The sequence below is a fragment of the Mytilus californianus genome, unplaced genomic scaffold, assembly GCF_021869535.1.
Source record: "Mytilus californianus isolate M0D057914Y unplaced genomic scaffold, xbMytCali1.0.p SCAF_8, whole genome shotgun sequence".
Taxonomy (NCBI): domain Eukaryota; kingdom Metazoa; phylum Mollusca; class Bivalvia; order Mytilida; family Mytilidae; genus Mytilus; species Mytilus californianus.
In genome coordinates, this window is record NW_026262734.1 from 96,196,161 (window position 1) to 96,216,479 (window position 20,319).

Below are 20,319 nucleotides of genomic sequence, written 5' to 3' on the forward strand. Positions count from 1 at the left end.
GTAACATGCAATTGTTTTCTCTAATTCTATAGAAATTTAACCCTTTCCGAACCCATTATATAAAAAAATTTAATCAACGTGTGGTTGCCAGTGATCTCAGAGAAGGGCATTTGAAGGGGATTTTCTTTTAGCAAAAAAGGAAAATGTATTTTTTAATCATTAGAGAAACAGACTTTTACATAGTTACTCGTGGATTATCGGATTTATCCAATCTCGATAGTTAAAATTATAAATTTTAAAGTCCTCGCCGAGGTTCGGACTTTAAAATTGATAATTTAACTATCGAGATTGGATAAATCTGATAATCCACTGGTATCAATGTAAGAATCTAAATTTATGAAAGATTTATAAATTTCATTAAAAGTGAAAATTTGTTAAAGCTTGATATAAGCTCATGATTTCAATATAATGACAGATGAGCTAATTCAGAATTTATTATTATGTTATTTAAATTGAATAAAAAAATGTCATTGAGTTGTTACTTGTTTTTAAACATATATTTTTCTGTTGGTAAACATTCTCCTTGTCATGTGTGAAAAGGAACAATTTATGTATTGTTGTTCTTAAGAGCATACGATACAGTTTTGATCCCACGGTAAATTTTTTAGGAAAATTTGCATACAGGCTATTTTTCACCTAGTCAATTCAAATATGTTATAAAAAAATATACCTTCATGTGCTACTTTTAGAGATAAAAGGGGTCGAAATTTTAGACATTTACTCAAAATTTAGTTTTTTTGACATTTCTATCCTTTGGATAGACACACCTAACTTTTTTGTTTCAAAAGATAAACACAAGCGAATTTTTGTAAAAACATTTGGAAAATCTGGCTTCTTTACAAAAGTATGCTCTAAATTTGTACAACAATTCTTTGGAAATAATAAATTTTTATCAAAGTTTCATGATTTTAGAAAAAAACGTCATTTTTTGCTGTATATTTATCTAATTTTTAAAAAATTTCATCAGTGACTTTTTCATAAAAATTGGTACAAATAATCTTCATACCTAATCAAACCTAATGTCATTTAAAAAAAGAGGGATCCATGAACTCGTTTTCAAGTTAAATCAGTCTGAATGATAAAAATCAGTGGAAAATGCATCTTTTCCCGATATGTCACAGTTTGACGTCGCAAAAATATCATTTTACGTCATTACCTCCCCTGTAACTGTATCGTATGCCCTTAACTGTGACAGCTTTACAGTAAGGTGTCCAGGGTTTGCTGCCTACATCAATTGTATTAAACATCAGACGTTATTTGTGTTTGTGTCCACTTCATAATGCAATCACATTTGATGTAAAGAACATAATTATATTCATTTGAAAATACGAGTGTTGTATATATTGTTAAAGAACTCAAACTTTGCCGTTGCCACAGAGAAGCAATACTTTGTTAATACAATGCAGGATGAACCAACCAAACTCATATTTTGTATCGCTTGTTCATATCACTGTTCAGTGTGATAAGAAAATTATCTCTACACGTGAGAAATACTGATAACAGTTGTTTGTGATCGGTAAATAAATAAAGCACCTGAAAAAATAAAAATCAATCATATATAGTAAATATACACATTTGTGATAGCATATAAAACGTATTTTTAATAAAAATGAGTCCGATCATATCAATTTTCATGGTCATGATGGTAGATCAAAAGCTATTTCCATATAAATTGGTCTGGTAATATAGTATTAAGAAGATTATTTACCTGTTTCGTCAATTGATGCTTTGAACCACTAATTAGATAATCAATTTCATCAATTGTTTACATTTAAATTTATTTATTGGATAATTGAATCTTTTATGTATAAACATTGCTTATGGCGTTTATATTTATGATTATCAAACATTTTATTTAAATGTTTTAATTTAATATATTTCATATTTGGCATTTTCCTTTAAAGCACCAAATAAATCGAAATATGGCATTAACCAAAGTTTCCCCATTTACGTGCTGCCCAAAATTATCACTAAAAAGGATCATTTCTCAAAGTAAACAGAAAAACTATGCCTTAACATGCTTAAGGACATTTAAAGCTATAGCCTATTGCATGGGGTAGGGAAGGGTGTTGTTGTATGTAAGCTTGCTCTCTTAAGGCTTTTTATACGACCGCAAAAAAATTTTTGTAGTCGTATATTGGTATGACGTTGGCGTCGTCGTCGTCCGGCGTCGTCCGAAGACACATTGGTTTTCGCACTCTAACTTTAGTTTAAGTGAATGGATCTCTATGAAATTTTACCACAAGGTTCAATACCACAAAAGGAAGGTTGGGATTGATTTTGGGGGTTATGGGACCAACAGTAAAGGAATTAGGGGCCAAAAATAAGCATTTTTGTAATTTCCAGACATAACTTGTGTGTTAGTGTATGGATCTCTCTGACATTGTACCACAAGGTTCCATATCACAAAAGGAATGCTGGGATTGATTTTGGGGGTAATTGCCTCAAAATTTTAGGAATTAGGGGCCAAAAAAGGGGCAAAAAACAAGCATTTTTCTAGTTTCATGACAATAACTTGTGTGTAAGTGTATGGATCTTTATGAAATTGTACTACAAGGTTCCATATCACAAAGGGAAAGCTGGAATTGAGTTTGGGGGTAATTGCCGAAACATTTAGGAATTGGGGGCCAAAAAGGGGCAAAAAACAAGCATTTTTCTAGTTTCATGACAATAACTTGTGTTCAAGTGTATGGATCTCTCTGAAATTGTACTGCAAGGTACCATATCACAAAGGGAAGGCTTGGATTGATGATGGGGGTAATTGCCTCAATATTTTAGGAATTAGGGGCCAAAAAGGGGCAAAAAACACATTTTCTAGTTTCCAGACAATAACTTGTGTTCAAGTGTATGGATCTCTCTGAAATTGTACTGCAAGGTACCATACCACAAAGGGAAGGCTGGGATTGAGTTTGGGGGTGATGAATCATAAGGGGGTTCAAAAAATTGGGGGGGGGGATTTTTTTGTTTCCTTTTTTTTCTTTTTTTCCTTTTTTTTTTCTTTTAAAATTTTCCATTTTAAGTTGGTTATTTCTGATTTATATTTAAAAGCAAATAATAATGATATGGTAGGAGATACACACCAAACAGGATGTGTAAATTATTATATAATAAGTATTGTGCAATAGCAAGAAATTTTCAATTGCACAGTATTGCACAATAGCAAGAAATCTTCAATTGCACAGTATTGTGCAATAGCAAGAAATCTTCAATTGCACAGTATTGCACAATAGCAAGAAATATCCAATAGCACAATATTGCGCAATAGCAAGAAATTGTCAATAGTACAGTATTGCGCAATAGCAAGAAATATTTAATTGCACAGTATTGTGCAAAAGAAGATACTTCATATAAATTGCTTATTTCTTGACCAATTTCAATGGGGTTTTATTCTTGAATTCTTGGGGTTCTTTAATATGCTGAATCTAACCGTGTATTTAGTTTTTGGATTTTGGGCCCCTTTTTAAATTGGTCCGCATTGAGGTCCAAAGGGTCCAAAATTTAACTTTGATTTCATCAAAAATTGAATTATTGGGGTTCTTTGATATGCCGAATCTAACCGTGTATTTAGATTCTTAAATTTTGGTTCCGTTTTCAAATTGGTCTACATTAAGGTCCAAAGGGTCCAAATTAATCTTAGTTTGATTTTAACAAAAATTGAATTCTTAGGGTTCTTTGATATGCTGAATCTAAACATGTATTTAGATTTTTGATTATGGGCCCAGTTTTCAAGTTGGTCCAAATCGGGGTCCAAAATTAAACTTTGTTTGATTTCAACAAAAATTGAATATATGGGGTTCTTTGATATGCTGAATCTAACCATGTATTTAGATTTTTGATTTTTGGGCCCCGTTATCAACTTTGTCCACATTGAGGTCAAAAGGGTCCAAAATTAAACTTTGTTTGATTTCATCAAAAATTGAATTCTTGGGGTTCTTTGATATGCTGAATCTAACCATGTATTTAGATTTTGGATATTGGACCATAATAGGTGAATGTCCAATTTAAAATTTTTAAGTTCTTAGACCACATTCATTCTGTGTCAGAAACCTATGCTGTGTCAAATATTTAATCACAATCCTAATGCAAAGCTGTATCAAGCTTGAATGTTGTGTCCATACTTGCCCCAACTGTTCAGGGTTTGACCTCTGCGGTCGTATCAAGCTGCACCCTGCGGAGCATTTTATTTATATGTTAATTGCAGGTGTGTGTCCGTGTCAAAGCTAGTAAGAGAGACATTTCAAATGTCCACAATGAGTCAAGAGCAGCAGCCAGTTTGACAGGGGTATGTTATACATGTTATATCACACTTCTAGTGTTTTTCTCATTTTCTAAAAGTACTACGATATTCTATTGCAGAACTGTTTCTCTTCATTATATGTTCCGTAATTATTGTGGACAGAATTTACAGATTTTGGTAGTGAAAAAAAATTATAGTAATTTTTTGCTAGCTGATTGGTTTTATGTTCATTATTATTTTTTTTTTTTTTTGCAGATTTTAACTCAGTCCATCTGACTGTTTTTATGGTTAGTAGATTCACCCAACAATAGATACAAGAAGATGTAGTATGAATGCCAATGTGACAACTCTCTATCCAAGTCACAATTTGTAAATCTATTAATTTGACCTTTTACATTATAATTCTCTTCTTTTATCTGTATTTTAGTTCACAAAAGAGGAAATCAACTTTACAAAGATGGGAATGATTGCACTAAATATTCTTGCTGATGTTTTATATGATCTATTAAAACCAGATAAACAAAATCTACAACCAAGATGTGATTGTGATATAACATACTTATACAGTGAGCACAGGAAACTTAACAAACATATTCCAAGTAATTCAAACCACCGACGTTGTCCTCCTGGACCATGGGGAGGGAATTGGCTAGATATTCAGAATACCGACATAGCCATTGGAGATGATATTGAGCGCATAAGACTGACAAGAAACGAATTACAACACTCTAGGATATTTCAACTTGATGATCAACGTTTTAATGAATTATGTAACATATTAAGCGATCTTTTAAAACGCTTTGATCACTATAACAAACCAACAAGGCTGTATACAGATCAACAAAATGAGATTTTGGCAAAAACTGTTTCTGCAGAGGAAGTAAAATCAATTGAAAATGAAATATCAGGTAAATATGCTTTAAACAGTTGGATTTCTGAGCAATTTTTAATTCCTTACGTTTTGTTCACAAAGTTCATTAGGATTTTATTGAGACTGGTTTATACTAAAATATGACTGTATGCATACTAGATTATATATATTTACTTTCCATGGTTAGGCATATAGAATATTTATATAGATTAGACCGTTGGTCTTCCTTGCTGTTCAATGTAAGCCAAGGCTCCGTGGTGAATGTCATACTTTGACCTATAATGGTTTACTTTTTATATGACCGCAAAAAAATTTTGCGGTTGTACAGTACTTGCAACCTTAGACGTTACTGTTTTAGCGATCAATCAGCGGTCATCGATCAGTCACCGATCAGTCAAGTTCGCGTCAAACTCACATCACCAATCTGTCAGACTTATAGTAAAAGTATTTGATGGATTGGACGGATCGGACGGATAGGACCGATCGACCTTTCTGACGGATTGAACTCTACTACGTCACATGATTAACTAATACAAATTACGAAATCTTAGTTTCGTTTCATTTAATTAAAATGGCGACATGGAAAATACGAAACATTCAAGTACAAATGATCAGCATCTTTTTTTTATTAATTATTTAGCACAGTTTTAAGAATTTAAAAAGGAAATAAATATGCATATAAAACTTAATTTAAATATAACTATTAAAGAATGGCCATTTTCGTTTTAATTTAGGTTACATTTCTTCAAAGCCGGACATTTCTAAAACGGTGTTTATCGCGATTTTCAGTGATTTTATTATTTTCCGAAAATGATCTTGAAAATAAAATGAAACGATCATTTATTCCAAATTTCGATGTATTATTTTAAAATATTTTTAAGTATTTTATCCTTATAATCTTATATAATTCTTTAAACAAACTTTTCTCGAGGCCATTAAAATAACAAATCACAAATAAAAATAAAAATGCTGCAAATTCTTTTAAAAATAAAAAATATTGGTAATTTTAAACAAGGATAAAAACATAATAGTATATTTTTTCTGATAGTCTCTTAACTTTATAAAAAATAATCAATCCTAAGCTATAAAAAGTACAAAAATCCAATGACGTCAATAATTTCCTTTCAAATAAAGGAATTATTGCATTCTATTTCAACAAAAACAAAAGTTTATGCATATTTATCCTTCTTTATTCATATTTTATTAAAAAATACTTATCTAAAGGCATTTATAATGACTGATGCCAATTGTATTGCACTATTTCTGATATAAAAGAAGAAATATTTGTATTTTTATGCAATGCGAATATTAAATTAAGTATCTGTTCCTTAAATTCAACATATTTTATGAAATGCAACCAATCCTGATGTACAAAAAGTACTGAAATAAAATGGTGATTCATTATTTCTCTCAAAATGAAGATATTATTGCATTCATTTTGAACTCCAACAAAAGTTTAAGCCTTATTCTACTTATAATATTAAAATTCTTATAAAAAAATAATCTTGAAGCCTTTGAAATAACTAGTTACAAATAACAATGCATTATTTTTTAACAAAACAAGAGAAATTGGTAATTTTTAACAATGCAAACAACATTTAAGGATAATTTCTATGATCTTCTTTTACTTTATGAAAAAAAAACCAATACTAAACAATGAAAAGTACAAACATCTAATGACAGTCAATAATTTCCATTCAAATAAAGAAATTATTGCATTCTTGTTCAACAAAAACAAAAGTTAATGCATATTTATCCTTCATTTATTCACATTTTATTAAAAAAATTTATATAAAGGCATTTATAATGACTGATAGCAATTGACGTTGCATTATTTCTGATATAAAAGAAGAAATATTTGTATTTTTAAGCAATGCGAACATTACATTTAGAATCTTTTCCCTTAAATTCAACATATTTTATGAAATACAACAAATCCTGAACAATAAGAGTACAAAAAGCCATAGGCGTTCAATAATTTCCATTAAAAAAGAGAAATTATTGAATTCTTATTTAAAAAAAAACAAAAGTTTATGTATATTTATCCTTAAATTATTCATATCTTATATAAAAGTACTTATCTGAATGCATTACTTATGACTGATTGCAATTGACGTTGTATTATTGTTGATATAAAAGAAGAAATATTTGCATTTTTAAGCAACACGAACACAAATTTAGTATCTTTTCCCTGCAATTCAGCATATTTTATGAAAAAAAACCAATCCTGATGTACAAAAAGAACCAAAATCAAATGACGGTTCATAATTTCTATCAAAATAAAGAAATTATTGCATTCTTATCAAACAAAAACAAAAGTTTATGCATATTTATCCTTCAATGATTCACATTTTATACAAAAATACTTATCTAAAGGCATTTATAATGACTGATTGCAATTAATGTTACATTATTTCTGATATAAAAGAAGAAATATTTGCATATTTAAGCAATGCAAACAAAAATTTAGTATCTTTTCCCTGAAATTCAGCATATTTCATGAAAAGCAACCAATCCTGATGTACAAAATGTACCGAAACAAATGACTGTTCATAATTTCTATCAATATAAAGAAATTATTGCATTCATATTCAACACAAAACAAAAGTTTAAGTATAATTCTACTTACATTATCAAAATTCTTACAAAAAAAAATCTAATTTGAGGACTTTGAAATAACAAGTTACAAATAACATTGCATTATTTTTTATCAAAAGAAGAGATATTGGTAATTTTAAAGAATGCGAACAACATTTTAGTATATTTTCTCAGATATTATTTTGATTTTATAAAAAAACAGCCAATCCTGAACCATAAAAAGTACAAAAAACCATTATAAGGCTTTCCAATAATTTCCATTAAAAAAGAGAAATTATTGAATACTTATTTAATAAAAACAAAAGTTTATGTATATTTATCCTTAAATTATTCATATCTTATACAAAAGTAATTATTTGAATGTATTTACTATGACTGATTGCAATTGAAATTGCATTATTTCTGATATAAAAGAAGAATTATTTGCATATTCAAGCAATGCGAACAAAAATTTAGTATATTTTCCCTGATATTCAGCATATTTTATGCAAAACAACCAATCCTGATGTACAAAATGTACCGAAACAAACAGAGTTCGCGAAAACTTATTTTGACCCGTCGGTCATGGGACCGACAAAGCATGATTATTTGTCAGTCCTACAAAATTTTAGCCAGTCTTACAAAATCTCTCAATTTTATCCTGAAAAAAAATTGATAACATATTTTATCGAAAAATAACTTTATTAATATTAGTTTTATTCTTCGCACCCACAGGCAAATTAACAATGAAAGACCAGTTCAGGTCTTCTGATTGTTCTTATTTAAAGTCATCTTCACTATCCATTTCATCATCTGAATCACTTTCTCGGCTGTTACAGTATTTGTTTGCTCCATTGTAGGGTTCAATCGCCGATTGTTTGCCAGGGATGGCTCTATGGACAAATTAAGTAGGCCACGTGTAGATCGCCGCTTTGGTTTGTTTATAATAAATCCGTAAACCAGTACCGGAAATTGGCAGCGAATACATCTGATAACCGATGTAAACACTTATTGGAAACAGTTGCGGTACATCTAATAACCGATGTAAAAAGTGCCGAAATATGCACTACAACGGCCGTTTTTACATCGGTCATTGGGACCGGCACTAGCCTTCAAAATACTGGTCCGAGCCTCATTTTGACCGACAGGACCGACAGGACCGACCATTTTCGTGAACTCTGAACAAATGATGGTTCATAATTTCTATCAATATAAAGAAATTATTGCATTCATATTCAACACAAAACAAAAGTTTAAGTATTATTCTCCTTACATTATCAAAATTCTTACAAAAAAAATCTTATTGGAGGACTTTGAAATAACAAGTTACAGACAACATTGCATTATTTTTTATCAAAAGAAGAAAACTTGGTAATTTTAATCAATGCGAACAATATTTTAGTATATTTTCTCAGAAATTATTTTGATTTTATAAAAAAACAACCAATCCTAAACCATAAAAAGTACAAAAGGCCATAAGCAGTCAATAATTTAAAATTGAAATAGAGGAATTTTGAATTTTTATCAAACAAAAACAAAAGTTTATGTATATTTATCATTTTTATCAGTAAATTATTCATATCTTATACAAAAGGACTTATCTTATTGCATTAATTATGACTGATTACTATTGACGTTGAATTATCTCTGATACAAAAGAAGACATATTTACATTTTCAAGCAACACGAACAAAAAATTAGTATCTTTTCCCTGAAATTCAGAATATTTTATGAAAAACAACCAATCCTGATGTACAAAAAGAACCAAAAACAAATGATGGTTCATAATTTCTATCAAAATTAAGAAATTATTGCTTTCTTCTCTAACAAAAACAAAAGTTTATGCATATTTATCCTTCAATTATTCACATTTTATACAAAATTACTTATCTCAAGGCATTTATAATGACTGATAGCAATTGACGTTGCATTTTTTCTGATATTAAAGAAGAAATATTTGCATTTTTAAGCAATGCGAACAAAAATTTAGTATCTTTTCCCTGATATTCAGCATATTTTATGAAAAAAAACCAATCATGATGTACAAAAATTACCTAAATCAAATGACGGTTCGTAATTTCAGTCAAAATAAAGAAATTATTGCATTCGTATTCAACACAAAACAAAAGTTTAAGTATTATTCTCCTTACATTATCAAAATTCTCACAAATAAACAAAATCTTATTGGAGGACTTTAAAATAACTAGTTACAAATAACATTGCATATTTTTTTATCAAAAGAAGAAAAGAAAATTTGGTAATTTTAATCAATGCAAACAACATTTAAGTATATTTTCTCAGATATTATTTTGATTTGATAAAAAACAACCAATCCTGAACCATAAAAAGTACAAAAAGCCATAGGAGGTCAGTAATTTCCATTAAAATAGAGAAATTATTGAATTCTTATTTAACAAAAACAGAACTTTATGTATATTTATCCTTAAATTATTCATATCTTATACAAAAGTACTTATCTGAATGCATTAACTATGACTGATTGCAATTGAAGTTGCATTATTTCTAATATAAAAGAAAAAATATTTGCAAATTTAAGCAACACGAACAAAAATTTAGTATCTTTTCCCTAAAATTCAGCATATTTTATGCAAAACAACCAATCATGATGTACAAAATGTACCGAAATCAAATGACGGTTCATAATTTCTATCAAAATAAAGAAATTATTTAAATTGTATTCAACACAAAACAAAAGATTAAGTAAAATTTTTCTTCCATTATCAAAATTCTTACTAAAAAAATCTTATTGGAGAACTTTAAAATAACTTGTAACAAATAACATTGCATTATTTTTTATCAAAAGAAGAAAAATTGGTTATTCTAAATAATGCAAACAACATTTTAGTATATTTTCTCAGATATTATTTTGATTTTATAAAAAAACAAACAATCCTGAACCATAAAAAGTACAAAAAACGATAGGTGTTCCAATAATTTCCATTAAAGAAGAGAAATTATTGAATTCCTATTTAATAAAAACAAAAGTGTATGTTTATTTATCCTTAAATTATTCATATCTTATACGAAATTAGTTATCTGAATGCATTAGTTATGACTGATTGCAATTGACGTGCATTATTTCTAATATAAAAGAAGAAATATTTGCATTTTTAAGCAACTCGAACAAAAATTTAGTATCTTTTTCCTAAAATTCAGCATATTTTATGAAAAACGACCAATCCTGATGTACAAAAAAGAACAAAATAATGAAATTATTGCATCTTTAATCAACACAAATTAAAGTTTAAGTATTTTAATACTTATTTTATTTAAATTCTATCAAAGAAACTTCTTGAGGCCTTTTAAATAACTAATCAGAAATAACATTGCATTATATGTGATAAGAAGAAGAAATATTGGTAATCTAGAACAAAAATTAAAACAACACTCTAAATTAATTAATCCAAACAAAGCTGTATGTATCTTTACTGTTATACTATTTTTATTTTCTTCATCTAACGACAACAAATAGAGTACTTATTTTAAATGATAACATTTTATCGCTTTTTAGTGGTACATAATTAATGAGTAAAGGTGTCCTCGTAGAGGTCCGCGTTTATCGACTGTAAATACTGTGAAGTTCGTTTTACATAAGAATTTTAATTATATATGTATCCGTCCGATCCGTGCATACAATTAATTTACTGATCGATCGCTGACCGTTGTCACGGTAACTCTCACATAGCCTATTTGACGTATCTGACGGATTCTATGGGTCATCGATCACCGATCAGTCATCGATCAGTCAAACATCCATCACCGATCATTCACCGATCAGTCAAGTTCACGTCAAACAGTAACGCCTAAGGTTGCAAGTACTGTATATTGGTATGATGTTGGCGTCGTCGTCGTTGTCGTCGTCCTCGTCAGAAGACACATTGGTTTTCGCACTCTAACTTTAGTTTAAGTGAATGGATCTCTATGAAATTTTACCATAAGGTTCAATACCACAAAAGGAAGGTGAGGATTGATTTTGGGGGTTATGGTACCAACAGTTAAGGAATTAGGGGCCAAAAATAAGCATTTTTGTAACTTCCAGACATAACGTGTGTTAGTGTATGGATCTCTCTGACATTGTACCACAAGGTTCCATATCACAAAGGGAATGCTGGGATTGATTTTGGGGGTAATTGCCTCAAAATTTTAGGAATTAGGGGCCAAAAAAGGGGCAAAAAACAAGCATTTTTCTAGTTTCATGACAATAACTTGTGTGTAAGTGTATGGATCTTTCTGAAATTGTACTACAAGGTTCCATATCACAAAGGGAAAGCTGGAATTGAGTTTTGGGGTAATTGCCCAAAACATTTAGGAATAAGGGGCCAAAAAGGGGCCGAAAATAAGCATTTTCTAGTTTCCAGACAATAACATGTGTTCAAGTGTATGAATCTCTCTGAAATTGTACTGCAAGGTACCATACCACAAAGGAAAGGCTGAGATTGATTTTGGGGGTAATTGCCTCAAAATTTTAGGAATTAGGGGCCGAAAAGGGGCAAAAAACAAGCATTTTTCTAGTTTCAGGACAATACCTTGTGTGTAAGTGTATGAATCTTTATGAAATTGTACTTCAAGGTTCCATATCACAAAGGGAAAGCTGGGTTTGAGTTTGGGGGTAATTGCCCTAAACGTTTAGGAATTTGGGGCCAAAAAGGGGCAAAAAAACAAGCATTTTTCTAGTTTCCAGACAATAACTTGTGTTCAAGTGTATGGATCGCTCTGAAATTGTACTGCAAGGTACCATACCACAAAGGGAAGGCTGGGATTGAGTTTGGGGGTGATGAATCATAAGGGGGTTCAAAAAATTTGGGGGGAGGGATTTTTTTTTTCCTTTTTTTCCTTTTTTATACGACCGCAAAAATTGAAAATTTTTTGGTCGTATATTGGTATGACGTTGGCGTCGTCGTCGTCTGGCGTCGTCCGGCGTCGTCCGAAGACACATTGGTTTTCGCACTCTAACTTTAGTTTAAGTGAATGGATCTCCATGAAGTTTTACCATAAGGTTCAATACCACGAAAGGAAGGTTGGGATTGATTTTGGGGGTTATGGTACCAACAGTTAAGGAATTAGGGGCCAAAAAGGGGCCAAAAATAAGCATTTTTGTAACTTCCAGACAATAACTTGTGTGTAAGTGTATGGATCTCTCTGACATTGTACCACAAGGTTCCATATCACAAAGGGAAGGCTGTAATTGATTTTGGGGGTAATTGCCTCAAAATTTTAGGAATTAGGGGCCAAAAAAGGGGCAAAAAACAAGCATTTTTCTAGTTTCATGACAATAACTTGTGTGTTAGTGTTTGGATATTTCTGAAATTGTACTACAAGGTTCCATATCACAAAGGGAAAGCTGGAATTGAGTTTGGGGGTAATTGCCCTAAACGTTTAGGAATAAGGGGCCAAAAAGGGGTCGAAAATAAGCATTTTCTAGTTTCCAGACAATAACATGTGTTCAAGTGTATGAATCTCTCTGAAATTGTACTGCAAGGTACCATACCACAAAGGAAAGGCTGAGATTGATTTTGGGGGTAATTGCCTCAAAATTTTAGGAATTAGGGGCCGAAAAGGGGCAAAAAACAAGCATTTTTCTAGTTTCAGGACAATACCTTGTGTGTAAGTGTATGAATCTTTATGAAATTGTACTTCAAGGTTCCATATCACAAAGGGAAAGCTGGGTTTGAGTTTGGGGGTAATTGCCCTAAACGTTTAGGAATTTGGGGCCAAAAAGGGGCAAAAAAACAAGCATTTTTCTAGTTTCCAGACAATAACTTGTGTTCAAGTGTATGGATCGCTCTGAAATTGTACTGCAAGGTACCATACCACAAAGGGAAGGCTGGGATTGAGTTTGGGGGTGATGAATCATAAGGGGGTTCAAAAAATTTGGGGGGAGGGATTTTTTTTTTTCCTTTTTTTCCTTTTTTATACGACCGCAAAAATTGAAAATTTTTTGGTCGTATATTGGTATGACGTTGGCGTCGTCGTCTGGCGTCGTCCGGCGTCGTCCGAAGACACATTGGTTTTCGCACTCTAACTTTAGTTTAAGTGAATGGATCTCCATGAAGTTTTACTATAAGGTTCAATACCACAAAAGGAAGGTTGGGATTGATTTTGGGGGTTATGGTACCAACAGTTAAGGAATTAGGGGCCAAAAAGGGGCCAAAAATAAGCATTTTTGTAACTTCCAGACAATAACTTGTGTGTAAGTGTTAGATCTCTCTGACATTGTACCACAAGGTTCCATATCACAAAGGGAAGGCTGTAATTGATTTTGGGGGTAATTGCCTCAAAATTTTAGGAATTAGGGGCCAAAAAAGGGGCAAAAAACAAGCATTTTTCTAGTTTCATGACAATAACTTGTGTGTAAGTGTTTGGATATTTCTGAAATTGTACTACAAGGTTCCATATCACAAAGGGAAAGCTGGAATTGAGTTTGTGGGTAATTGCCCGAAACGTTTAGGAATTGGGGGCCAAAAAGGGGCCAAATATAAGCATTTTTCTAGTTTCCAGACAATAACTTGTGTTCAAGTGTGTGGATCTCTCTGAAATTGTACTGCAAGGTACCATACCACAAAGGGAAGGCTGGGATTGAGTTTGGGGGTGATGAATCATAAGGGGGTTCAAAAAATTTGGGGGGGGGGGATTTTTTTTTTTTCTTTTTTTTTCTTTTTTTCCTTTTTTTTTTCTTTTAAAATTTTCCATTTTAAGTTGGTTATTTCTGATTAATATTTAAAAGCAAATAATAATGATATGGAAGAAGATACACACCAAACAGGATGTGTAAATTATTATATAATAAGTATTGTGCAATAGCAAGAAATTTTCAATTGCACAGTATTGCACAATTGCAAGAAATCTTCAATTGCACAGTATTGCGCAATAGCAAGAAATCTTCAATTGCACAGTATTGTGCAATAGCAAGAAATATCCAATAGCACAATATTGCGCAATAGCAAGAAATTGTCAATTGTACAGTATTGCACAATAGCAAGAAATATTCAATTGCACAGTATTGTGCAAAAGAAGATACTTCGTATAAATTGCTAATTTCTTGATCAATTTCAATGGGGTTTTATTCTTGAATTCTTGGGGTTCTTTAATATGCTGAATCTAACCGTGTATTAAGTTTTTGGATTTTGGCCCCGTTTTTAAATTGGTCCACATTGAGGTCCAAAGGGTCCAAAATTTAACTTTGTTTGATTTCATCAAAAATTGAATTATTGGGGTTCTTTGATATGCCGAATCTAACCGTGTATTTAGATTCTTAATTTTTGGTTCCGTTTTCAAATTGGTCTACATTAAGGTCAAAAGGGTCCAAAATTAAACTTAGTTTGATTTTAACAAAAATTGAATTTTTAGGGTTCTTTGATATGCTGAATCTAAACATGTATTTAGATTTTTGATTATGGGCCCAGTTTTCAAGTTGGTCCAAATCGGGGTCCAAAATAAAACTTTGTTTGATTTCAACAAAAATTGAATATATGGGGTTCTTTGATATGCTGAATCTAACCATGTATTTAGATTTTTGATTTTTGGGCCCCGTTATCAACTTTGTCCACATTGAGGTCAAAAGGGTCCAAAATTAAACTTTGTTTGATTTCATCAAAAATTGAATTCTTGGGGTTCTTTGATATGCTGAATCTAACCATGTATTTAGATTTTTTATTTGTGGACCCGCTATCAAATTGGTTCATATTGAGGTCAAAAGGGTCCAAAATTAAACTTTGTTTGATTTCATCAAAAATTGAATTATTGGGGTTCTTTGATATGCCAAATCTAACCGTGTATTTAGATTTTTAATTTTGGGTCCCGTTTTTAAATTGGTCTACATTAAGGTCCAAAGGGTCCAAAATTAAACTTAGTTTGATTTTAACAAAAATTGAATTCTTGGGGTTCTTTGATATGCTGAATCTAAACATGTGTTTAGATTTTTGATTATGGGCCCAGTTTTCAAGTTGGTCCAAGTTGGGGTCCAAAATTAAACTTTGTTTGATTTCAACAAAAATTGAATATATGGGGTTCTTTGATATGCTGAATCTAAACATGTATTTAGATTTTAGATTTTTGGCCCAGTTTTCAAGTTGGTCCAAATTGGGGTCCAAAATTAAACTTTGTTTGATTTCAACAAAAATTGAATATATGGGGTTCTTTGATATGCTGAATCTAACCATGTATTTAGATTTTGGATATTGGACCATAATAGGTGAATGTCCAATTTAAAAATTTTAAGTTCTTAGACCACATTCATTCTGTGTCAGAAACCTATGCTGTGTCAAATATTTAATCACAATCCAAATGCAAAGCTGTATCAAGCTTGAATGTTGTGTCCATACTTGCCCCAACTGTTCAGGGGTCGACCTCTGCGGTCGTATCAAGCTGCGCCCTGCGGAGCATTTTATTTTTCTTTAAAATTTTCCAATTTAGATTGGTTATTTCTGATTTATATATAAAAGCAAATAATAATGATATGGTTTGAATAGGTAAATTAAAAATTTATAAGTTCTTAGACCACATTCATTCTGTGTCAGAAACCTATGCTGTGTCAAATATTTAATCACAATCCAAATTCAGTGTGTATCAAGCTTGAATGTTGTGTCCATACTTGCCCCAACTGTTCAGGGTTCAACCTCTGCGGTCGTATCCAGCTGCGCCCAGCGGAGCATTTTATTACACATTGTGACTTGGATGGAGTGCTGTCTCATTGCCACTCATTCCACATCTTCTTATATCTATATAGAGAGGTAATTAAACTGTTTGATTATACCTGTTGACTTTGACCATTATTATGGTTACATTGTCTGATAATCACTGTAGTTTCTTTTTATATTGGTCTAAATGGTTAAATTTGTAAAACTTTAAATATTGTTAGTAAAATTTTAAACAATAACTCATTTTATCTGTGCAGTGACATATTTTATTTTATTTCAGGAATGGCTTTTGAATTTGAAATTGAACACCAAATCAATGTTCCAACACAATAGAGAAATAAGCTCATCTTCACAATTTGTATAACAAACAGTTATGTATGCATACTACCACAGCAACAGATTTGCAGAAGACCAATCCTTTATGTATAGAATCAATCATCTTTAATAGAGATGTCAGCTGAAATAGAGTTACAGAAAATAATTGGCAAGATAAAAAAAAGTAAATTAAAGTGGAATGATTTGACTAAAGTTAAAGAATAGACTAATATTGAACTGTTTCAGTATTATAATACAACCGCAAAAAATAAAAATTTTTTGGTCGTATATTGGTATGACGTTGGCGTCGTCGTTGTTGTCGTCGTCCAAAGACACATTGGTTTTCGCACTCTAACTTTAGTTAAAGTGAATGGATCTCCATGAAATTTTACCATAAGGTTAAATACCACGAAAGGAAGGTTGGGATTGATTTTGGGGGTTATGGTACCAACAGTTAAGGAATTAGGGGCCAAAAAGGGGCCAAAAATAAGCATTTTTGTAACTTCCAGACAATAACTTGTGTGTAAGTGTATGGATCTCTCTGACATTGTACCACAAGGTTCCATATCACAAAGGGAAGGCTGTAATTGATTTTGGGGGTAATTGCCTCAAAATTTTAGGAATTAGGGGCCAAAAAAGGGGCAAAAAACAATCATTTTTCTAGTTTCATGACAATAACTTGTGTGTTAGTGTTTGGATATTTCTGAAATTGTACTACAAGGTTCCATATCACAAAGGGAAAGCTGGAATTGAGTTTGGGGGTAATTGCCCTAAACGTTTAGGAATTGGGGGCCAAAAATAAGCATTTTTCTAGTTTCTAGACAATAACTTGTGTTCAAGTGTATGGATCTCTCTGAAATTGTACTGCAAGGTACCATACCACAAAGGGAAGGATGGGATTGAGTTTGGGGGTGATGAATCATAAGGGGGTTCAAAAAATTTGGGGGGGGGATTTTTTTTTTGTTTTCTTTTTTTTTTTCTTTTTTTCCTTTTATTTTTCTTTTAAAATTTTCCATTTTAAGTTGGTTATTTCTGATTTATATTTAAAAGCAAATAATAATGATATGGTAGGAGATACACACCAAACAGGATGTGTAAATTATTATATAATAAGTATTGTGCAATAGCAAGAAATTTTCAATTGCACAGTATTGCACAATAGCAAGAAATCTTCAATTGCACAGTATTGCGCAATAGCAAGAAATCTTCAATTGCACAGTATTGCGCAATAGCAAGAAATATCCAATAGCACAATATTGCGCAATAGCAAGAAATTGTCAATTGTACAGTATTGCGCAATAGCAAGAAATATTCAATTGCACAGTATTGTGCAAAAGAAGATACTTCGTATAAATTGCTAATTTCTTGATCAATTTCAATGGGGTTTTATTCTTGAATTCTTGAATTAAGTTTTTGGATTTTGGGCCCCGTTTTTAAATTGGTCCACATTGAGGTCCAAAGGGTCCAAAATGTAACTTTGTTTGATTTCATCAAAAATTGAATTATTGGGGTTCTTTGATATGCCGAATCTAACCGTGTATTTAGATTCTTAATTTTTGGTTCCGTTTTCAAATTGGTCTACATTAAGGTCCAAAGGGTCCAAAATTAAACTTAGTTTGATTTTAACAAAAATTGAATTTTTAGGGTTCTTTGGTATGCTGAATCTAAACATGTATTTAGATTTTTGATTATGGGCCCAGTTTTCAAGTTGGTCCAAATCGGGGTCCAAAATTAAACTTTGTTTGATTTCAACAAAAATTGAATATATGGGGTTCTTTGATATGCTGAATCTAACTATGTATTTAGATTTTTGATTTTTTGGCCCCGTTATCAACTTTGTCCACATTGAGGTCAAAAGGGTCTAAAATAAAACTTTGTTTGATTTCATCAAAAATTGAATTCTTGGGGTTTTTTGATATGCTGAATCTAACCATGTATTTAGATTTTGGATATTGGACCATAATAGGTGAATGTCCAATTTAAAACTTTTAAGTTATTAGACCACATTCATTCTGTGTCAGAAACCAATGGTGTGTCAAATATTTAATCACAATCCAAATTCAGAGCTGTATCAAGCTAGAATGTTGTGTCCATACTTGCCCTAACTCTTCAGGGTTCGACCTCTGCGGTAGTATCAAGCTGCGCCCTGCGGAGCATTTTATTTTTTAAATGTAATCACATGCATGCAGCAAATACTGTAATATTTATAATGCTAATTAATTATGTACATAGAGCGAAAACTTGTTTATTCGTATATATTTATGTGTAATAATAATAGGTAGAAAATTGTTTTCAGTACAGTTAGTTGTCAAAAAAACTGTATTTTGACCGTCAAATTTCTTCATTTTTCTGTTGATTGGGTTGCTGTTTAATTGCTGTATAACAACTATCTTGTTTAATTCATAAAAGTCAATTAAGGTAGATCATAGGTATATATTTCTTGAGATAGAATGTTCTTATACTTTGCCTAAATGAAGATTTTACTATGCTTTTTTCAAAAATATAATAAAAGGTATGGGTCACCGTGCTATTTTCCAAGCTATGAATTGTTGAAAATTGCCTAAATTTGGTTAGAGTGTTCATGAAAAAACACATTTGTTCTATGAGATAGTATTTTGAAATAAATTGTGAGAAGATAGGTTTTATAATATGTTTTAAGAAAATAAAAGGAAAAAATGGTGTCGCCGAACTTGTTTTCTTGCTCTAAGTAAAAATAAAAAATTTCCCTATCTGTCCAGTATAAATATTTTACTAAAAGAGTTATCTCCCCTTAAATGGCTTATTTAAAAACAAAATGATTCTAAAAACACAAAATTTGATATTTGTTTAAATATTTTGAGTTATACAATAAATCACCAAGTTTTCTTTATATAAATAAACTGTTGAACCAATAAATTGCAAATCTGTCCCCAAATTTGCAGATTTGGGCAAATAACTAGACCGATTTTGTACTGGGATTGTACAATCCAAGTTGTGGTATACCATGAATCTACCTTAAAAAAAGTAATAGGGAATAATAGATAATCTTAAATTTCAAGGTTGTGTTTGAAATTTTTGACAGGTTGTATTTTGTTATATAAAAATAAAAATAAACAATAAACCAGGAAGAGACAAATAAAATTAAATAAAGGCAACAGTAGTATACCAGTATTCAAAGGTCATAAATCAATTAAAAGAAATAAATCCGGGTTACAAATTTAAACCGAGGGAAACACATCAACTATAAGAGAGGAACAATAGGAACACTGTAGTGCAAAAAAAAACAAATGCCAACATACATAGAAACGAAATTTTAGATAACAGCTGCCGTATTCCTGACTTGGTACAGCATATTTTATGATAAGCACACGCAAGAACATTAATCACAGAGAAATGCACAAACAAAAGATATTATAGTCAACACAACATATAAACTGCAGCACAACAACGAAGATATTCGATCAACAACAAACACCACAGGACATAAAAAAACAGTGATGCACTTACATAACATGAATAACTAATATGCAATCTCGATCTTTATACAATTATTTTCACAATACTCTTCCAAATAATTTTCATGACAATGATGTTATGGAAGGCAATTTTATAATTATTAGGACTAAAAACGATAAGACATAACAGATTATCAAACTGATACCATAACAGAAACAACAAAAATG

General features: G+C 31.1%; 2 protein-coding genes across 4 annotated transcripts in view; both read left to right on the plus strand.

Moving 5' to 3' along the window:
* LOC127712721 (leucine-rich repeat serine/threonine-protein kinase 2-like) overlaps positions 1-16,846 on the plus strand; it is a 54,119-nt gene extending 37,273 nt beyond the window's left edge. Inside the window, exons 5-7 of one of the 2 annotated variants that reach the window (XM_052219324.1) lie at positions 4,202-4,282; positions 4,665-5,145; positions 16,623-16,846. In XM_052219324.1, the coding sequence (XP_052075284.1) occupies positions 4,202-4,282; positions 4,665-5,145; positions 16,623-16,675 (615 nt within the window). In that variant the 3' untranslated portion in view covers positions 16,676-16,846. The remainder of the gene's footprint in view (positions 1-4,201; positions 4,283-4,664; positions 5,146-16,622) is intronic. The other variant, XM_052219325.1, reaches the window with a different exon arrangement.
* Positions 1-20,319, plus strand: part of LOC127712726 (uncharacterized) — a 202,813-nt gene that overhangs the window by 135,482 nt on the left and 47,012 nt on the right. The window lies entirely within an intron of this gene.